We start from the raw sequence: 21,580 nt of genomic DNA, 5'->3' as shown, positions 1-21,580 counted from the left end.
TTTTTTTTTTGCTTTTTTTTTGTTTTTTTTTTGCATTATGGTACGGAACCCTTCGTGCGCGAGTCCGACTCGCACTTGCCCGGTTTTATTAAATATACAGGCAACTACTCTATTTTACTTACACGTACCCTATTGTGTTTTTTTCGCTCGCCGATGTATGTTTGTTTGCAACTATAAATTACTTTTTGTTTATTTTATTAAGAAGGGAATTAAGTAAACTGACAATATTTTGCAGTACATTTACAATTAATTTCTATTAAACACCTAACAGTCATTAGCAAGATGTTAAAAGGCGTGAAATCTTGATATCTGCATCAAATAAATAAAAGTACAAGTCAACAAATCCCTTTACACCAATATAGGATATAAGGATGTACAAATAAGCATTATAATCGTGTGGCACGGGAAATAGACTTAAACAGTTTTGGCATAATGGCGAAATATGTAAATGTGTTATCTTGTAATAGTTTTAATGTGTTTTAAGGTGAAGAGACTCTTCTAGACAAAGGGGTCGTGGGTTCGAATCTTGCCTCTAATTGTTTCAATTTTTTATTTGTTATAGATTTGCCATTGGATTTTCAAACTTTTTGCACTCAAAATACACTAACAGGCTACAGACTTTTCTACTCTTCTTCTTTCTTTCTTTTTTGAAGTGAAAACTTGTTTAGCGGAGCTGTGCACTCTTTGTGACGGGAATTTTTTTTAAACTCGCGACAGAGTAAGACGTAAGACGCTTCGTAAGACGGACACGTGACCTGATCGAAAAACTGTTACAATGTCATTGAGTTTTCACTTCTGCCAGCCCTCCCGGAGTGCAACCCGTTGTTTTTTTTTCTTTTCTTTTCTTGGTCTAACTTTAGTATACGTATCATCTAACTGTAAGATGATACTAAGTAGATAGGTAATTAATTAGACAATGCTGTAAAAATGTCTGTAGTAACAGTAACATCAAATTAACCTGTAAATAAAAATCTAGACTTACTAAATAGAAAAAAACAAAAACAGTTCAATCTGACAATTTGTCTGATCACAATTTCAAGTCTTAAGCTTTTCGTCTTAAAGTTGCATTTTCTTTGGAATTGTAATTTTTATGTGTTTCTTTTTATATTTTAGTAATTAAATGGCGAAATTAGGCTTTTTCCCACGTGTGGTGAAAAGGAGAAGGCGAACGAACTGATGGACAAAGAATCACGTAAAGAATTGTGTGGATTTCGGAAATTACAGGTTTTCGCTCACTTGGGCGGGAAATTATTGTTTACGCACGTGGTACGTAAGTAGATAATAGATCACTTTCATGTACCTACTTAACTATGATATCATCGCTTAAACCAAGTAAAAAAAAAGTTATATTCAAAGAATCAATGTTAGGTACTAATCTATCTGTTATCTCGCTCACATGTGTAAATTGTGGAAATTTTTCAAAGCTCTGGAAAGTTCTCAAGAATTTCTAAAAATTTTACAACAAATTTCCTACCTACCAAAAAAAAGAGTAATTTTTATTCTTCATAGAAAATTGTGCGAAGTTTTTCGACATATAGCTATTAATTCTGAGAGCCTATTACCGCCAACCACGTTCGACCTGTTGCCTCTCTATCGCACTTGTAAATTCGTACGTAAGTGTGACAGGGAGACAACACGTCGAACTTGGTTCGCGGTAGGCCATCTGGTTTTACGAGTACTAAGGGGCCCACTGATTAACAGTCCGCCGGACGGTATCGGCCTGTCAGTTAGAACAAAATTTTGACAGTACCGAACAACTGACAGGCCGATACCGTCCGGCGGACTGTTAATCAGTGGGCCCCCCTGAAAGTTAAATAAAAGCTTGTAGGTAATGAAATATGAGAAGTTTTAAAAATTTTCATAATCATAATCATTATCATATTTATTTTAATTTTTAACTAGCAGAAACGTCTGCGAATGATGGTGGAAAGATTTGCTGGCTATGGATGAGGTCTTGGTGGCTCAGATGGCAGAGCACTGGAGTATCGATCCAGGGGTCGTTAGTTCAAGTCTCACCCAAGACAGTAATTTTTCCACTTTTAAATTTATTTTAAGCTTATTATCATATTTACGGAAAAAGTATATTTATATGCATAATTTTTCCAAGGGAAAATTTCGCAATTTCGGAAACTTTCTAACGGTACATCAGTAGGTAATTTAATTCGTTGCGCGGTGGTTCACCGCCATCCTGTATGAAATCCTATCACTAATTCTGTGCCCCTGTACTCAATCCTTTAACACCATGGCGTGTCCATGCTATGTCTAGCGATAAAACAAAGAGGGTAATTATCTCCTTATCACCAATCTGCAGACGCGCCGGATTTATTATTAATTCAATAACACCTGGGAATAGTGTTGGGAGTTACCAAGTATCGATATCGATTCAGTTTGTATTAAGCCGATACGTCAACGGTACCACAATGTTTATGGGAAAAAATCCTGTCTCTGGCGACACTGACTTTTCCTAGATCGATATCGATATTTTGTATAAAAACTATTTACTTAGGTTAAAATAACGTCGTCAACACTTAAGTTCTGTTTTTATATCTATCTCAAATACTGAAATGACAGTTCCATTGCTTAATTTACAGATGTAGGTACTTAGTGCATAATTGTTTTCCATCGTATTTTCTCGGGAACGTTCGTATTTGTCATGTTTGTACGTTTCTACTACCCCACTTACAAAAACAAGACGATGGGGTAGATAGTAATAAAAATTCAACTTTAGCATTCCGATTTAAGGTTCAAATTAGATTGCACTTTCGGGAAATGTGACGTCTTCAAATGAATCATCAGAGCTGTATTCATTGCAATATATTTGGGTTTTTTGGGAAACCTTGTAGGTTGGTGCGGCCTGGACTAGGTCAAAAGATGAAACAGTAGCCACTATTTCGATACTTATATTTCTATCCATAATTCGATATAGGTATATGTTTCCGTCACTACTACATAGGTGCGTCTAAGTGTTGAATGTGAATTTGGACCGCTACTCTAGAGGCATAAAGGTATACGTAGAGGAGGAGGAGAGAAGAAAGAAAGTAAGAAAATACATTTATGTACGTCAAACCAAACCAGTTAGTAAATTACAAACAAGACATAGACAAGGTCCATCTGATGGACGTTAAAAAAGACCCCCACTCAGCGTAATGCTACGGTAGGTAGAGGTATAGGTAGGTAAGGTAGGTTGTAGGTTGTATATGTAGGTATGGTCGTCAATGTATGACAATGGGTGTTATCGATAGTTAGCAACCTACGTTCTATCCCATCACTAGCGCGCATCTAAGTGACCCGTGAATTTTGACCGCCACTCTAGAGGCATAAAGGCATTGTATGGTTGTTAATGTATGAAACAGGGGCCAATGACACGTCAGAGACACAGCTAACACATTTACAGTATATTAAATGGAAACGATTACCTACAACTCTTCTACTACTACAAACTAAGCATGTTAGTAGGTAGGTACCTAACTTATTACTTACTTCCTAATAACATTCACTGCCCGAAACCCTACGACGAAAAATGACATTTCTTTATCTGCCTCTATCGCTAGAATATGCAAGAGCGATAAGGAGGCACATGGAAATTTCTGTTTTCGCGGTAGGCCCTCAGGAACCCACATAGAAAACGCTCGTAACTTTTGATCAAGACAGACTTTTGCCAGACTACCCCCTGCCCTTGGCCATCGGTCATATGAACCACAGAATAAGTAATAGTATTATCATACAGAACGGCCACGCACCACCCCGCTCCGACTCGCATTACCTCGCCCCGCGATGGCCACGACATGAATCTGGCGGACTTCTGGCGTCCTCTCAGTAAAGCGACTTACCCACACATACACAATGACGCGTGTACAGACGTGCCGCGCACACATATAAACGCAAATGATTTTTGATTTTGGCGTCCGCCCTGTGATATGAACTGCAGTTAAAATACTGGTTATTTAGCTACATATATTTGTGTACAATCTGAAGAGCTTATATTAAAAGTTACTTCCACGAGCGAGGAAACGATGCAAATAAACAATGGAATTATAAAGGCAGTCATTTGCTAATTTTTCACACATTTGCTGAAATAAGTTTTAAAAATGCCGTTAGGTACTTGAGACCAAAGGATATTCGCATTTGAACTTTCATAAATAGAGATCTTAATTTTTTAGAATGTAAGTATGGGGATGTTTTTTTTTTATTTATGAGCGCTGGTGGCCTAGCGGTAAGTAACAGCGTGCGACTTTCAATCCGGAGGTCGCGGGTTTAACCCCCCGGCTCGTACCAATGAGTTTTTCGGAACTTATGTACGAAATATATCATTTCATATTTACCAGTCGCTTTTCGGTGAAGGAAAACATCGTGAGGAAACCGGACTAATCCCAATAAGGACTAGTTTCTTCTCTGGCTTGGAAGGTCAGATGGCAGTCGCTTTCGTAAAGACTAGTGCTTACGCCAATTCTCGGGATTAGTTACCAAGCGGACCCCAGGCTCCCAGGAGCCGTGACAAAAAGCCTTTGATGTATTCAAAAGGTACTTAAATACAAAATGCTGTACGTAGCGGCCCCCTTTTTTAAATACCTGTCGTTAAATTTAAATAATCACGCTTATTTAGCAGTGGCGCTAGTGTGCAAGTTGATGGGCTCTTAATGCCTTAAAGCATTCTCTACCAGTCAACCAATGGGTTAAACCAGAAAGCTTAATCTCAAGCCGCCCATACGTCAAACCTTGCCAAGCAAAATGAAATTTTATTTTGTCAACACAAAGTTCAAGTTAGAATGGAACAGGAGACCTTTTTATAGGTCTCTGGGCGGCTAGAGGTTAAGTAGGTGCAGTGCAGTAGTTTGGTATGTATGTCATGATTGAAAGAGTTGACGAGTTCGCATTAATTGCTGCTAGGTATGGAAGGAAAATAATTAAAACCAAAACGATTAATTATCAAATATTTTATTTATCTTAGGGCCACTTGCACCGTTCACTAACCCGAGATTAACCGGTTAAACCTGGAGTTAGGGGCTGTCCATAAATTACGTCATCGATTTTTGACGATTTTTGACCCCCCCCCCCCTATCATCATCCAAAAATCATGCTTCAAATGACCCCATTTCCTCCTACTTCATGCTACCGTCATCCGATGTCCAGACCCCCCCCCCCCCCCCTAATTTGAAATGACGTAATTTATGAATAGCCCCTTAGCCTGGTTACCAGTACAATTTAACACTAGGTTAAGCGATTAACCGGTTAACCTCGGGTTAATGGGCATGGTGCAAGTGGGCCTTAGAGTTATGTAGCTTAAGTAGGTTACACTATTTCTTAACACAACACGCCAAGTCTTTTCAAACTAACTTTGAAATTGAAAAAATCTTGGGCTTAAGTAACCAAGACCCGAAAATTGATGTTAAACGACTACTATTTCTTAGTCTTCTTATCAGTGTTCTCTCTCTTTCTCTTATTAATTGGGTTCCTCGGGTCGTATATGTCGAACCAATCGTCCCCTTTTGTGGAGGCGTCTTTCGCTAGGAGGGGGCCTTTTTCTTCGAATTTGAGGGTGTGACCCAGCCTGTGTATAAAATACCATGTTAGCTATAAACCATTCCTAAAATAATAAATAAAAACATAATGTATAACAACAAATAATAGAAACCTGTCAAGCGTGAGACAGATATACCTAACAAATATTAAAAAATATGTGGTACGGAATCATTAGGGCGCGTGTTCAACTCGCACTTGGCCGAGATAAGTGCAAATGTTATTTTAAACGTGAACTTTCTATTAAATTATGACGTTTTAATAACGCTTGTACGTCTGTGTTATAAAAATAGCTGCAGAGTTATCTGGGTCTGACTCTTATCAATTATTGTCGTCTTGGCTAGGCCCCCTGTTAAGCTATAGGTAACTTACCAGTCGTCACTATTATGGTTGTCATCGTCCGCTTCCGCGCCCGCTCCCGCTTCCGCCTCTGACGTAGACGCCTTCTCCTTTATAGCGTGCAATTTGTTTTTGAACTTGGCGAGTAGCTCTAACGTGAAGCTTTCTCTGTAACAAATGTTTAGTGGAACCTCGGTAACACGAATCTCAAGGGTAAGAAAACCGTGTTATCAAGATTTTGTGTTAAAATTACTTATAGTTTTATTTTTTGGTGCAACAATCCATTTAATTTGCATAAAATGGTAGAACTGTTATTCCGTAAGGGAATTCCTCGTCCCTAATTTATACCAAACTTGACATGAGTGCCAAAAGTAGAGGTTTAACCTTTTCACCGCCACAGTCGGCTGTGGCCGTCATCGGAAAGTCTTGCTAGGGACACAACGACGGCTACAGCCGACAGCATCACCAATGCAATAGGGACTTACGCGGGACTCCGTAAGGTTCAATTTCGCTTAAATAATCGCGTCCTGGCGTCCGAGGCACGGCATATTCCTTCGCCGTCTGGCATTCAAAAGGTTAACCTTTTCGACGCCAATAACGGATATATCCGCACCGCAGGTCCAACACCGACGACGGAACCTTCCGTTTTGACACTTCGGTGACGTAGCGTCCGAGTGACAGTGACTTTTGTGTGTGACATGGCGTCGAAAAGGTTAAACAGAGCGTAAGCTGGACCGCCGGAGCCGCCCTTCTCCTCTCCCTTTTTGGGGGGTAGCCAAGAGTTAATCTCGTGGCTAGGGGATTAGATTAGCTCAGTATGAGCCAAGCTACAATCGTGCGAAGCTGCGTCGCCTGAGACAAAAATACATAGTGCTCCTTTCATTTCTGCACTACTTCCCCTACTAGAGTTAGACCAAGAAAAGTCTGCAGCGATTTTGGACCATACGCAGTGCAAGTTTTTATTTTTTATTTTTTTTATTTATTTGCATAGGGAAACAAACAGCATATAATTACACATATAGTTAAAATAATTAAGTTAATACAATTGCCAGAACAGTTTCCACTTGTGGGTAACACAATTATTGCTCTGAGAGAAGTAGCATGCACTTATATAAATTAACAAGGCAATTACAAAGCAAGTGTCATTTATACGTCATAATTTCGTAGAAGCTTGACGTTTAGAATTACACTTGCACTGTGTGCCATCAAAGTCGCTGCAGACTCTTCTTGGTCTAACTCTAGTATGGGTGGGCAATAAATAAAACAAATAATTAAAAAAAAAAAACATTTTATTTAGTGTACATTTTTAAAGTAACATCATGATTTCAATAAAATTTAAATAATGGTATCCATTTTAAACTAGCTATAATATTTTTCAAACTCGAAGGGTAGGATGACACTTGTCATTTTCATATAACTTATAACCTAAAATACGCCATACCTTATAACGCCAAATCTCGCAAAATTGTATTGAAATGACAGACCTGTCATAGGATGACCTGACCCCTTCGAGTTTCAAAAACATTACATTACAGGTATCGTAAAATAATACTTTGGCTTTTTTAAAGTAGGTTATGCAACTGATATACTCATGTGATCTTATTATGAAACTCGCTTCGCTCGTTTTATAAACGACACTCGTGTTTTAAGGCCTAATTATGTACAGTTGCAAACAATACTTTTCCTTCGACAGCGAAATAACATAATATAAACATTGAAATATAATGATGGCAGAATGCACGCCGTATGCCTCTCATACTAGTAAAATAAAATAACTGGCAAAAAGTTGTATGATAGAAAATCTTTATCGATACAGGATTTAGAAGGGCAATAGAATAACCACAGACAATAATATATCGTAAAATATACCCTGCTAAACCTAACTACTGAATAAAGTTTTTTTTTAAATACCGCGTCGGTGGCAAACAAGGATACGGCCCTCCTGGTGGTAAGCCGTTACCGTAGCATATGGACACCTACAACTTGAGTAAAGTAAGGACGCGAAGCACGTGGAATTTCGTACAATGACTCGCTATTTGTTATCTCTATGCACGACCATGGTTATATCGCTGTCCCGCTTGCACAGTGGTATTGACCGCTGGCATCAACAGGACGGCAATATAATTATGCGCATGCGATATACAGGGTGTCCCTAGCCATTGGACAAACCCTGAAATCCCACGTAGGGTTACTTCTCAGAAATGCTCTAACGGTAATATTTTTTTAACTAGAACAAAAGATTATCAAACCAATTTCCAATAATCGACAACAAAAAGAAACATACTGTATACATTGGCAGTGCTTTTGACAATTTGTTTGAAAATGTGCGGCAATGATGACATTTGTCAAAAGTCAGAATCTTATTAATGTCATAAACAAAACAGATAATCAAAACGGTCGAAGAAGGTTTCATACTATTTATTACCTCAGGAGCTACTAACACATACAGATTGCTCCAAAGTAAAAAAATCGTAATTTGTTAATTTCTTCGTAACCGCTACACCGATTGTTATGATACTTTGTATACTGGTTCTAAATATCCTAATGCATATGTACCTACATTTCGGCTTTGTCCAATGGCTAGGGACACCCTGTATAAACATTAAAATTTAATGATGGCAGAATGCACGCCGTATGCCTCTCATACTAGTAAAATAAAAGAACTGGCAAAAAGTTGTATGATAGAAAATCTTTATCGATACAGGATTTTGAAAGGCAATAGAATACCATAGACAATATATATCGTAAAATATACCCTACTAAACCTAACTACTGAATAAAGTTTTTTTTTAAATACCTCGTCGGTGGCAATCAACCATACGGCCCGAATGATGGTAAGGAGTCACCGTAGTATATGGACGCCTACAACTTGAGTAAAGTAAGGACGCGAAGCACGTAGAATTTCGTACAATGACCCGCTATTTGTTATCTCTATCGCACGAGTATGGTTATATCGCTGTATCGCTTGCACAGTGGTATTGACCGCCGGCATCAACGGGGCAGCAATATAATTATGCGCATGCGATATACAGGGTGTCCCTAGCCATTGGACAAAGCCGAAATGTACATATGCATTAGGGTATTTAGAACCAGTATACAAAGTATCATAACAATCGGTGAAGCGGTTACGAAGAAATTAACAGATTACGATTTTTTTACTATGGAGCAACTTGTATGTGTTAGTAGCTCCTGAGGTAATAAATAGTTTGAAACCTTCTTCGACCGTTTTGATTATCTTTTTTTATTTATGACATTAATATGATTCTGACTATTGACAAATGTCATTTCAAACAAATTTTCAAAAGCACTGCCAATGATTAATACAGTATGTTTCTTTTTTTGTCGATTATTGGAAATACATTTTGTTTGAAAAAATATTTATCTATTGTTCTAATTACAAAAAATATTACCGTTAGAGCATTTCTTAGAAGTAGGTACGTGGGATTTCAGGGTTTGTCCAATGGCTAAGGTCACCCTGTATATAGGAAATGGCAGGTCAATGTACGAAATTCTTCGCACTTAGCGTCCTTACTTTAGAAAAAAGATTTTTTTTTAAAGTGCGTAAGCGCCTCTTGCACCATCCCACTAACCCAGGGCTAACCGGTTAAACCTGAAGTTACAATGGTTACCAGTACAATTTGACACTGGGTTAACGGTTTAACCTTTTGGGCGCCAATGACCGATATATCCGCACCGCAGGTTCAACGCCAAAGACCGATTAATCGGTCACAGACCACAGAGCAATATAGACCTACGTGCATATGCATTAAGTTCAATTTCAGATTTGACACTTCGGCGACGTGGCGTCCGCGTGACAGCTTTTGTGTTTGACACGGCGTCGAAAAGGTTAACGGGTTAACCCCGGGTTAGTGGGATTGTGCAAGTGGCACTTAATAGTAAAAGTGTTTTTAAAACTATAATACTAAAAACAAAAATTGATGCAGTAATGTTTACAATGGCGGTGTAAAAATTAAGTTGACAGAAAGATATCCCTTTAAAGCAGCGGTCGGCAACAAGCGGCCCGCGAACCTCTCTGGCTATTTTGTATGTAATATTGACAAACGTCAAAGTCCCAAATATTACCAAAGTGCGGCCCGCGTCACCTTCGTTAGCTACTATGTGGCTCTTGGCCGCTAAAAGGTTGCCGACCGCTGCTTTAAAGCAAACTTTTATAACTGAATTTGTAGTAAATTATATTGTTTTTGTACAAAAAAATAACCACATTTTATACAATACTACACCTTTATTTAAAAATACTGCAATTATTATAATATTATCATCTAAATTCATTCAAACATTCATCTAAATCATCTGAATCATTAATGACAGCCTCATCCCAAGGTCCATAAATATTATCCTTATATTTCTGCCATCTGACAAACATGACAGGACAGTAAACTGTCAAAATACTGACCAAAATGACATAATAAAATAACAACGTCACCGAAACTAAATATAAACTAATAACCGTCAAAATCACTGTAAAAATACATAAAGGCAAGAATAACTTGGTTTTTAGTAAAACTTTAAAAAGTTGCGGGCTCAATACAAAAAAAATGACAGAAACTGTCAAAAGCACGAACGCGTCAAAAGGAGTTGACAATCTTGAAGCCAAACACACGGAGCCAAAGATGGCGGCGTTTATTGACAGTGATTTTGACACTAATGCTATCGGTACTTCGTAGTCAAAGAAAATCATATGTACCAACATCATAATGACAGCCCAAGCGTATATAGTATCAGTACTAACAGTATCCGTCAAAGTATGTAATATAGGTGATACTAGGTATCCTATTACTAAATATACTAGGACAGTTTTTAAATTGCTAAGTAATTCGCTACCTTCGACTATTAAATATAGGATATAACTACATATAGTAAAAGTTATAGCTACATATATAACTGTATATGTGTGCGTCCAATCGTTATACATATAAGTAAATAGAACAGCATATAATACGCATATAGAGAGTCTTAGTACAACTCGAAATGAGCCTTGTACACCTTGTTTTAAAGTCACTTTTTCTACAAATAAATTCTTCCTTAGTTCTTCGAGAAATTTGGAATCTGTGTAGTTGTCAGGGTAATCCCGGTTTTCGTATAAATTCTTGACCCAAGGTTTCTTTTTGAACGGTTTTCTTGATACTTTCGTACGTCTGCTTCTGAAAAGACGATTTTGCTTCATTCTTCTTGATACTTGCACGGGCACACACAAATTTAAGCCGTAAATGCTATGGCGTAAAGTTCAATATAAATTGCAAATAGAATTTAGATTATTTTGTAACAAAAACGAGTATAATTTTACCACGATCGCAATGTTATGGGCATTTTACGCGAAAAGGATTTTTGACGTAAAAAAATCAAAGGGAAAATTCGAGAAAACATTTAAATTAATACTACCTACTCAAAGGTAGGTCAAAATATTGGCAGTAAAAATCTTATTGTATTGTACGTACCTAATAATAATTAGTAGATTTTAAATAAATTACAAATTATAATAACCACAGCATAGTGTCAAGTCCCTTTTCCTATCTATAATATCTAGTATAACCTTATTTGCAAAGACGAATTAATTTGAATTTATGTATTTATAAACGATAATTATGAATGATTAACATAAAATAGTTATTTACGATACAAGTGCCGAAAAGACGAAATTCAAACAAAGAACACGACCGAAGGAAGTGTTTTAAGTCGACACGAGTTGCGAATTACCTATTCGCACGTGTATCGTACAACGTTTTACAGTACATATAGCCCTTTAAACTTTTGACATACGCACGAAAAGTGCTATTTTACGCACTAGTGCGGAAAAATAGGACCATATGTACTGTAAAATAATTTTGTAATTCTTTATAGCTAGTATATAGGTACGTTTAGATGAACGTATTGTGTTTCACTTGACAGCATAGTTATTTGCCTCTCATGCCTTGAAAACGCTCAAACTCACTTTTTGAACCACTCGCTACGCTCATGCTTTAATCTTTCGCTTCTTGTGCAGGTCTCAATATAAACACGAAACGCAAACATCAACTTTGCTCCCTAGTGACACAAATAAATATTTTTAGTAAAAAAATATATATTTACCTGGCAGCTCCTTTTTTAGGTAATTTCTCCTTCATCTTCTTATATTTCTCCTGTTCCTCGACATAATCCTTGTACATCTCGTTGTCTTCTTTAATTGTCTTTTTATCTTCTTTCTGTTCTTCTTTTTCCTCCTTTTTATCTTCTTTGGGCGCGTTCATTTCTTTTTTCAACTGTTTTATTTCGTTTCTTATTCTGTCTCTGCAATAAACCAAATTAATGTTAATTTACTTAATGTTCAAAATTTCTATTATTCGATTTAATTAAGACGAAATAGCGATGGCTGTTTCATACATTTTGGCTGGTCCATTTTCTATGGGAGGGTAAATTTTTTTTGTCGCGATTTCGGGGTTGGTCCCATAGTAAAAGTTGCTCAGTATAATCCCAAACAGGCAACCCCGGCAACAGGAATGCAGTTATTTTTTAGCCATTGTGTTTAATTACCTCTCTTTCCTTCTCTCCTTATCCCTTTCCATCCCAATATAATACTCCTCCTCCTCGCTCTCACTCTTCCGTCTCTTTCCCTCTGGACTGCCACTTCGCTCCCGCTCTGGACTTCTCTTCTTAAGCTTGTCTCTTATACTGGACACGGTCGCTGCTGTTTCCTCTTTTTTCTCATTTATTTCCTCTTGTGTCGGCGGTTTATCTTTTTGGTTTTGTTCTTCTAATTCTATAATAATAATGTACCTATTATTAACGTAAAGTTAACAGACAATCGAAACGAGGACGTTAAAGAAAAGAGGCAGGCAATGCCTTTTTTGCTTAATACGTCAGTTAAATAAGTTTGTGCGACTGTGTGCACGTTTCTCCCCGCAAAAAATGTCAGAACGATTTGTACGGTAAGATATCGCTTGGGCTCCTCCCTTCCGACGTGTCGGAAGCCGAAATTGCTCGAGTTCCGGACTACCCGAATGCACCTTAATTTAGGTTCTTACCTGCGGCGGTCATTTTGCTAAGTTTAGGGTCTTCTAGCAGATCGTGGGTAGATTTGGGCTTCCCTCTGTACTCCATCGCTTCACCCTCGTCCTCCTCTGCTTCTTCGCCGAAGGAAAGCAAACCGAAGTTTCTAGAACAAAGGTTTTATTAAAAGAAAGAATAATTAAATAAACGTTAAGGAGATCCAACGGTTTTCTTATTAAAATACCAGCTTTTGCCTTGAGCGTCCAATGGGTGGATGTTTCCAGTATCTTCTGCTAGAAACTTAAATGCGAAGGCTGAAGACCGAACTCTGCGTAGGGCCGAAAGCTCGAAACATCCGGGAGACGCGCACCTACATACGAGGCCGAAGGCCGCGCAGCGGGAGGTTTGTGCTTAAACAGAACAATAGTACTAATGCGAAGGCTTAGGGCCGAAGGCCTGGAGCGTCCGACAGGTGCAGGCCTTCGGCCTCGCGTGCAGGTACTCTTCTCCCGGGCCCCGTCGAGCCTTCGGCCCTACGCGACGCTCACCCTTTAGCCTTCGCAATGAAGTTACTTGCGGAATTTGTAGGAAGCATGCACCTGTCAGTCCGGGCCTTCAGCCCTACGTGGAGCTCGGTCTTCGCATGTCTACACTTGTATTATTATTCTGTGTTTAAGCAATAACCTCCCGCAGCTCGGCCTTCGGCCTCGCGTGTAGGTGGACCTCTCACGATGTTTAAGTGCGAGTACTTACTTAACAGCCACCGCGCGCTCCTTCTTTTTCTTAGTGACCTCAACGCGTTTAGGGGCCGCGACCCGCGGTTGGATGTCGTCGAACGGGTTAATGATCACCGTGCCCCCGGTGATCTTATGTGGGTGGTCAGGACGGTCGTCGGGGCCTATTAGACCTTCGGTCAGTTTTAATACGTTGTATATAGTTTCACCTGGAAAAGGAGGGTTGTGTAAGTTTTTTGTGAAAAAATGCCACGGCCGCAATGGTTTAGGTACCGTAAAATGGGGCGAGTAGGATTCGCGGGGAGAGTTGGATTATGAATGGGGAGAGAAGTATTGAAAGGGGGGTGAGATGGGATTTTAAAGCTACTGCTACAATAATAATGTATTCCAATTTAAAATGGAGCTATAGTAATACTCATTAAAAAAATCGATCCTACAATCTTCCAAAATCACCTTTGTATGAAAACCCAACTCACCCCAAATACGAGGGACTACGGGGTGAGGTGGTATTTCCTGTTTATCGTCAAAGTTATGAAATGGAACTACCCAAAATAAAATAAAAACTAAAATACAAACTTATTATATTATACACCATTCAGTTTGCATATGTATAAATAAAATGATATCGAGGTTTGAATGTCAGTTTTGCACCTACTCACCCCATTTTACGGTACAGTCCGCACCCCTATTAGCTTAGGTATTAGCTTAGTACCTCTTCATAAAATATGTACAGATGTAAAGCATAATTGTTTTCCATCGTATTTTCTCGGAAACGTTCGTACTCCCTTCGGTCGTGTTTCAATTTATCGCCACTCGTTTCGAAATTCCTACTTTTCGCACTTGTATCGTAATGTACTATTTTACCTTCTAAGTGTAAGGCCTGAGTGGCCCCGCTGCACGCACGAACTCGAGCGTCCACTCAGGCCTTACACTTATACTAACCGGTGACTTTTCCAAATATAGTATGCTTGTTTTGCAGTTCTGGAGTAGCTCCAAGCGTGATGAAGAATTGGGATCCGTTGTCATCCTTCCCCGCATTGGCCATGGCCACAAGACCTCGCCGGTTGAACCGGAGTCTGGTGTGGAACTCATCCTGAAATCATATTTGGAATATCCTCTAGCTGCCCAGAGACCTATAAAAAGGTCTCCTGTTCCATTCTAATTTAAACTTTGTGTTGACAAAATAAAATTTCATTTTGCTTGGCAAGGTTTGACGTATGGGCAGCTAGAGGATATACTAAAACATACTACATTTCGTCGTCAGTTTTGTTATAAGCAAGATATATGAGAATAGAACGACATTTAACACAGACATTGCGGGGTTGCGTAATGCCATGTAATCCATCGCAACCTCATCGCAACCATAATGTGATATGTAAAGTGTCATTCTATGGAACTAGCTAACTATGTAAACAAAAGTCACTAGTAAATTCATCATTCAGAGACAATTTCAATATGGCGGTTTGTTTACATAGTTAGCAAGTCCCATAGAATGACACTTTAGTGTTTAGTTTGAAAATATATATATATATATATATATATATATATATATAAATATATATATATATATATATATATATATATATATATATATATATATATATATATATATATATTTATATATATATATATATAATAAAATTTCATTTTGCTTGGCAAGGTTTGACGTATGGGCAGCTAGAGGATATACTAAAACATACTACATTTCGTCGTCAGTTTTGTTATAAGCAAGATATATGAGAATAGAACGACATTTAACACAGACATTGCGGGGTTGCGTAATGCCATGTAATCCATCGCAACCTCATCGCAACCATAATGTGATATGTAAAGTGTCATTCTATGGAACTAGCTAACTATGTAAACAAAAGTCACTAGTAAATTCATCATTCAGAGACAATTTCAATATGGCGGTTTGTTTACATAGTTAGCAAGTCCCATAGAATGACACTTTAGTGTTTAGTTTGAAAATATATTTTTATATATATATATATATATATATATATATATATATATATATTTATAATATGTATGCTAGTTTTAAGGTATTTATCTATGGGCCACTAGTTGCCTGAAATAAAGATTTTCATTCATACATTTGATGAAGGAAAACATTGTGAGGAAACCTGCATACATCTGCGAAGAAATTCAAAGATGTATGTGAAGTCCCCAATCCGCATTGGGCTAGCGTGGGGACTATAGCCCAAGCCCTCTCGCGCATGAGAGGAGGCCTATGCCCAGCAGTGGGACGTATATAGGCTGAATTATTATATAGAGATGAAGGAGGTGAACGTATTGCATGCTCTGACGGGTAGATTACGTGTTCTGATAAACATTGTAACATCTTTACTATTGTAAATGTACCATAATCTTGCAATAAAGACATTTTTGATTTGATTAGATTTGATTTATTATTAATTACTTTGAAAGGTGCTCCGTAGATGGATTCTCCGCCCATACCGTCTCCATTTGGATCACCACCCTGTGCTATGAAGCCCGGAACCACTCGGTGGAATATTGTGCCTGAAAGTAATTAAGTAGTATACGGAGTTACATATGTCTTTGGTAGTATGTTACTATTTAATAATAACTTTAAATCAAAAACTTATAAGCCTTAATGTAAATGTCTCTATCAGCAGTTCCACTCAATCGAAAATTACAACTTTAGGATCAAAATCATCATCATCATCACAGGGGCTTGGACACTTTTTCTATAGGTAGGTCATTGCGCTAGTTTCCGTCCATGCACAATGACCTTATATAACATCTATACGACTTCTCATCAAAAATTGCTTCCTTGAAACAAATTTACATGGTAAATGCACTTCTTTCAATAATAGCACTTATAATTAAAAATCTCACCATTATAGTACCCTTCCATACATAGTTGTATGAAATTGCGGCTCGCTTTGGGGGCCTCCTTTGTCCATAACTCTATGTCTATGTCACCCGCTGATGTCTTTAATAGCACCTGAAATATAAAAACACTCATAATTAAAACTTTTGGTGCTGGGTGCCCCGTTTCCAGTACAAAATTAACACACATACATGTTCTTGGCAGTGAATGTGTTAAATGCCAGAAGGAAACATGGACTGGGCATAGGGTCATTGCATCAGTTTACGTCCAGTGCCTGTTTCTACTACGCCAAGTGGACGGAAACAGGCACTGGACGGTAAACTGATGCAATGACCCTAAATTGACATAAAAATGGGAGAAGTGGAGTCAAATTCTATAAGACTGTTATCTAGAGGCTGCAAATGGCTTCAGAGAAGACCTCTATCAAGATGGGAGGATGAACTTAAACTAACGGCAGGTCTTAAAGGGTGAAGAGTGGCCCTGACGGACTACAGTGGAAAGAGCTAACAGATATAGTCTAGTCTCTTACTCAGGATAAATGGACTTATAGATTGATAGACTATAAGTCACAACAAAGAAAAATAACAATGAATCATAAATAAGAAATGAATAAGAATAAGAATTATTTATTAGCACAAAAAATTAAGTTGGACCAAGAAAAGTCTTCAGCAGATTTGATAGCCCATGCAGTGCAAGTGTTATTGATACGTCATAATTTCATAGAAGTTTGACGTTTAAAATAACACTTGCACTGCGTGGGCTATCAAATCTGCTGCAGACTTTTCTAGGTCTGACTCTAACATTAAACTAAAATTCATTTAGACCAACAAATGCTCTAGACATTGGGAGAATCCACCTTGCTAAATTTAGCGAGGAGTGAAAGCCATTATTTATAAAAAAAAAATGCTCTCCTGTCCGCTTTCGTACCTACTGATGTCCAGTAGACTAGCAGCGTTTCCTCTATAAAAGGCCAGGCTTAGCCGCTGGCCAAAATAGCTGCCATCGGATATGTACTTAGCTTAGTAAAGATTCAGTCATTTCTTTAAGAAAAGTCCGTAAATGTGTAAGGAGTTCTCAAAAAACAGAAAATTACCTTTCCTAGCGCAGGTGGTTCTTGAATGTAAATATTACTCATTTTGACCTCGTTCACACACTAAATCATTTGAATAAATCTTATGATATTTACTTTTTTTATCAATGAACAAAGAGTATGTTGACAAATTACAATAAAATAGTTAAATTAACGCAATTTAATCAACACAGAGATGAGAGCGTTGTCTTGTCAGCGTTGCATTGACATTTGTTTGACAAATCTGTCAGTTTTGACAGCGTGCGGCGTGCGTTCGGATATCTGCTTGTAGGTACCTAAGTTTTATTTATTAGATTTTAAAAGAGTTACACCAAGAGACGTCTGCAACGATTTTGATAGCACACGCAGTTCAAGTGTTATTTATACGTCATAATTTCATAGATGTTTGACGTTTAAAATAACACTTGCACTGTGTGTGCCATCAACATCGCTGCAGACTTATCTTGGTCTATAGCACCCTATTACAGTCTGACAAAAAAGAGTAGAAATTAAAACGTTTGTTTACAGGTGGCCTACCGCGAAACGCGGAAATATAATTTTCTTTATCTGCCTCTCTATCGATCGAATAAGCAAGAGTGATAGAGAGGCAGAAACCGAACTTTCGATTGTCGTGTTTCACGGTAGGCCATGTGATTGACCTAGTGACGCATGATGTGTCATTGATGATTCAATGAGGTTTTGTTTACGTGCTAGTGGTGCCACCTACCCAGAGCTTTGCCTATATTCCCTATTTGACGAAGATGGTGACGACCGGGCGTTTCGAAAATGCCGATCAATACACGGAGCAGGGATGTTGCGGATGCAGATTTTTTGACATCCGCGGATGCGGATGCAGATGCGGATGCGGATATTGAAAGGCTCACATCCGTGGACGCGGATGCGGATGCGAATGTCAAGATTAGGTAATTGAAAAACATCAAATAAAATACATTTTTAGTAATTTTTATTAAAAAAAAAACGGAATGGTTAGTATTTGAGCAAGAATATAGGTGCGTTATATTTAATAAACAGCAAATAAACAGTAACTTGACCGACTTCACTGGATCTAGACGATTTCGTTAGGTATTATTATGTAAATAATGACGAAATTACCTAGCACTTACGCCGCCGCTAAGACGTTCCTGTACCGACTTGTTCGACATCCGTATCCGCATAAGCTCCGCATCGATTTGTGCGGATGCGGATGCAGATGCGGATGTTGAAAAAATTGTGGAAGATCCGCGGATGCGAATGCGAATATTTGCAACATCCCTGATACGGAGTAGGTATTAGTCGTTGTGGTCGATATAATCAATGCGCTATCCCCGCGCCGCGAGGTTATCCTCGCCGTCTCTTTGTATTGCGCGCGAGCCCATTCCAGACGGGATCAATTTTTCGCCATAATGATTAAATTGTCCGATCAAATCAGGTGGTGCGGATGCAAAAGACAATTTGGCCACATTCACCAATTTTAGATTTATGAGCGCTCTACCGCACTTTACCGCACTATAGTGCGATAATTAGCACTGATAGTTCCACTACTTGACGCTAGATGTCGACCACGAAATAACTCGCGTTTTGGTAAGAAAACTGATGTATTGAGTTACCACTCTTTTCTTACTTATATCATGGTATAATAATATACTCCGCCTGGTACTCCATTCCCGTCTTTTCTAGGTCACCTAACTGACACGGGCCTACGTCATCATGCGACAGCGCTATATGATAATATGCGATAGCGCTATATATAGCGGCCATGTTGTTGTGACGTAGGCCCGTGTCACTCTGGGAATGGAAGACCATGTTTTATTAGACTATGACTTATATTTCTCTATGAAATATTCCAATATGAGTCAGAATTCGATATAGCTACGAACTAATGCAATATAAATGCATGCATGAATACCTGAAAAATGTACAGGATGCATTCGTTTTAGATTTTATCGATATGATATCGATTGACGTAAGTACTTACCTACGGTATGAAGCACATTTAAACTGTACTAAAATATGTGTAAATTATACCCACATATATATATTTAAAAAGATAGATATATTAAAATTAAATTTAAAAAAATATTCCTTTTATTTGTATAGTACAATACGATCTGTAGGTATCTCAGAACCATGATAGCTAGACAGTTGAAATTTTCACAGATGATGTATTTCTGTTGCCGCTATAACAACAAATACCTTCTAAAAAGTAGGGAACCCTCGGTGAGCGAGTCCAATTCGCACTTGTCCAGTTCTATATTTCTAATAGGTTGGTGGTTTCGTAGCAAATTGTGACAGGTAATTACTATTGATACAGTTAATTTTAACGTGATATTTTATAGACATTTTCCTCTCTGGATGAATTCCTAAAATACAAGGAAAAACATTTTGAAACATTACATATAAATAGCCAATTTAAATAAATCGCAAATAGATGTAAATAACAAAGATTTGTACGTGGTAATGGAATCGAGAAACAAAACGCAAATTAAGACGAACTGACTTCGCCCCGGGGGAGCGCTTAGCCTTAAGCCCGTCTTCCAGTCAAAGATATACATTAAGATATAATCTATAAGTAAAGCTTCCAATATTCCGATTCTCAATATCGGATATTTACCCTCATTACCGGAATTCCAGATTTAGTATTAAAGATGACCGTTTAAAAATCATTTTTTAAGGTAAAATCAGTCAATGAAAATGGTCCGTTTCTAATATAGATGGTCAAGCAAATCTTGTCAGTAGAAAAAGGCGCGAAATTAAAATTTTCTATGGGACGATATCCTTTCGCGCCTACATTTTTCAAATTTGCCGCCTTTTTACAAGCTTTGATTTAGTTTCACGTTTCACCTGACCGTTGTCTGTCTGTAATCAAATCTTGCAAGTTAAATTTGATCCACTTCCCGGTTTCCGATTGAGCTGAAATTTTGCATACATACGTAAGTCAGGTGACAGTGCAATATTATGGTGTCATCAGGCTGATCTGATGATGGAGACCGGAGGTGGCCATAGAAACTCTGTGATAAAACAACGAAACCTAATTGTGTTTGGGGTTTTTAGAATTGTCTCGATGAGTATTAGTTGCCTGTGGAAAGAAAAGTCCAGTCAGCGATAAAAGCTTGTACCAAAAATGATTTTTTTTGCCAAAAACTTATTTTACTGACAAGATCTGCTTGACCCAGTATACATATTTTACTAGCAAAAAGCAGAGCTTTGGAAGGGCTCGCGGAGTTTTTCTACCTAAACGTACCGGACCGCGACTTCGATCCAGTCCGAGACTTGTTCCATGTTCGATCGCGTGGGTACGAAATAAATCCGTTAAGGACGCAGCTATAAGTGAGAGCAAGAAAGAAATATACTGACCGGACCCCGGTCGCTGTCCGGTACGCCTGTCTGTTACAGCTTTTACTTTGTCCATTAAAAACGTGTCCAGACGACAAAATCAAATTGCCAATATCATCCACACGTAATATACAATTTCATAAGCGCTTATTACATCCTACACGGTCGCTCAGTAGTTTTGGTAAGGAAGCCAACTGGCTTTCCTATATAATGTCGGGTCAGCGAGCCAATGTCCTTGAATTTATTTATGCGCCCATACCACACAATTGAGCGTAAAACTATCCCGTCTGGACACACCTACTGGCGGTAATCATGCTGCTCCGCACATAAACTTACGTATAATTTGCTCTCTTAAGTGCTTATCAAGACGAGTGAGATGACCAAAATAGCGTATGTCTATGTTGCAACAAACCTAAGTTCCACTAAATACTGCCAGGGTTCAGCTACAGCTCTATCTTGGGTATCTCCAAAGTGCTCAAAAAAACGAGTCGGATGTCCAAAACAGCGTGTGTGTATGTTGCACCAAACTCGAGCTCCACTAGGTACTGCCACGGTTCAGCATCAGCTCTTTCTTGGGTACTGCTCTCCCAAGTGCTCATCAAGACGTGTCAAATTACTAAAACAGCGTGTGCCTATGTTGCACCAAATCTGAGTTCCACTAGGTACAGCCAGGGTTCATCAGCATCAGCTCTATCTTGGGTACTGCTCTCCCAAGTGCTCACCAAGACGTGTCAAATTACTAAAACA

General features: G+C 38.4%; 2 protein-coding genes across 2 annotated transcripts in view; one reads left to right on the top strand and one right to left on the bottom strand.

The window, feature by feature from the left end:
* LOC134802742 (probable chitinase 2) overlaps nt 1-21,580 on the top strand; it is a 317,146-nt gene that overhangs the window by 140,218 nt on the left and 155,348 nt on the right. The window lies entirely within an intron of this gene.
* On the bottom strand, nt 5,332-17,706 carry LOC134802982 (spliceosome-associated protein CWC27 homolog). The gene is given in 11 exon segments (XM_063775718.1): nt 5,332-5,548; nt 5,890-6,022; nt 10,153-11,018; nt 11,944-12,141; nt 12,385-12,610; nt 12,876-13,006; nt 13,594-13,783; nt 14,517-14,667; nt 15,997-16,097; nt 16,437-16,545; nt 17,525-17,706. Coding segments are annotated over 11 exon segments (2,298 nt in total). The 5' UTR covers nt 17,567-17,706; the 3' UTR covers nt 5,332-5,397.

This window comes from Cydia splendana, chromosome 25, assembly GCF_910591565.1.
Source record: "Cydia splendana chromosome 25, ilCydSple1.2, whole genome shotgun sequence".
NCBI lineage: Eukaryota > Metazoa > Arthropoda > Insecta > Lepidoptera > Tortricidae > Cydia > Cydia splendana.
The sequence above is the reverse complement of the archived record's forward strand: the minus strand, read 5'-3'. Positions and strand labels throughout refer to the sequence as shown.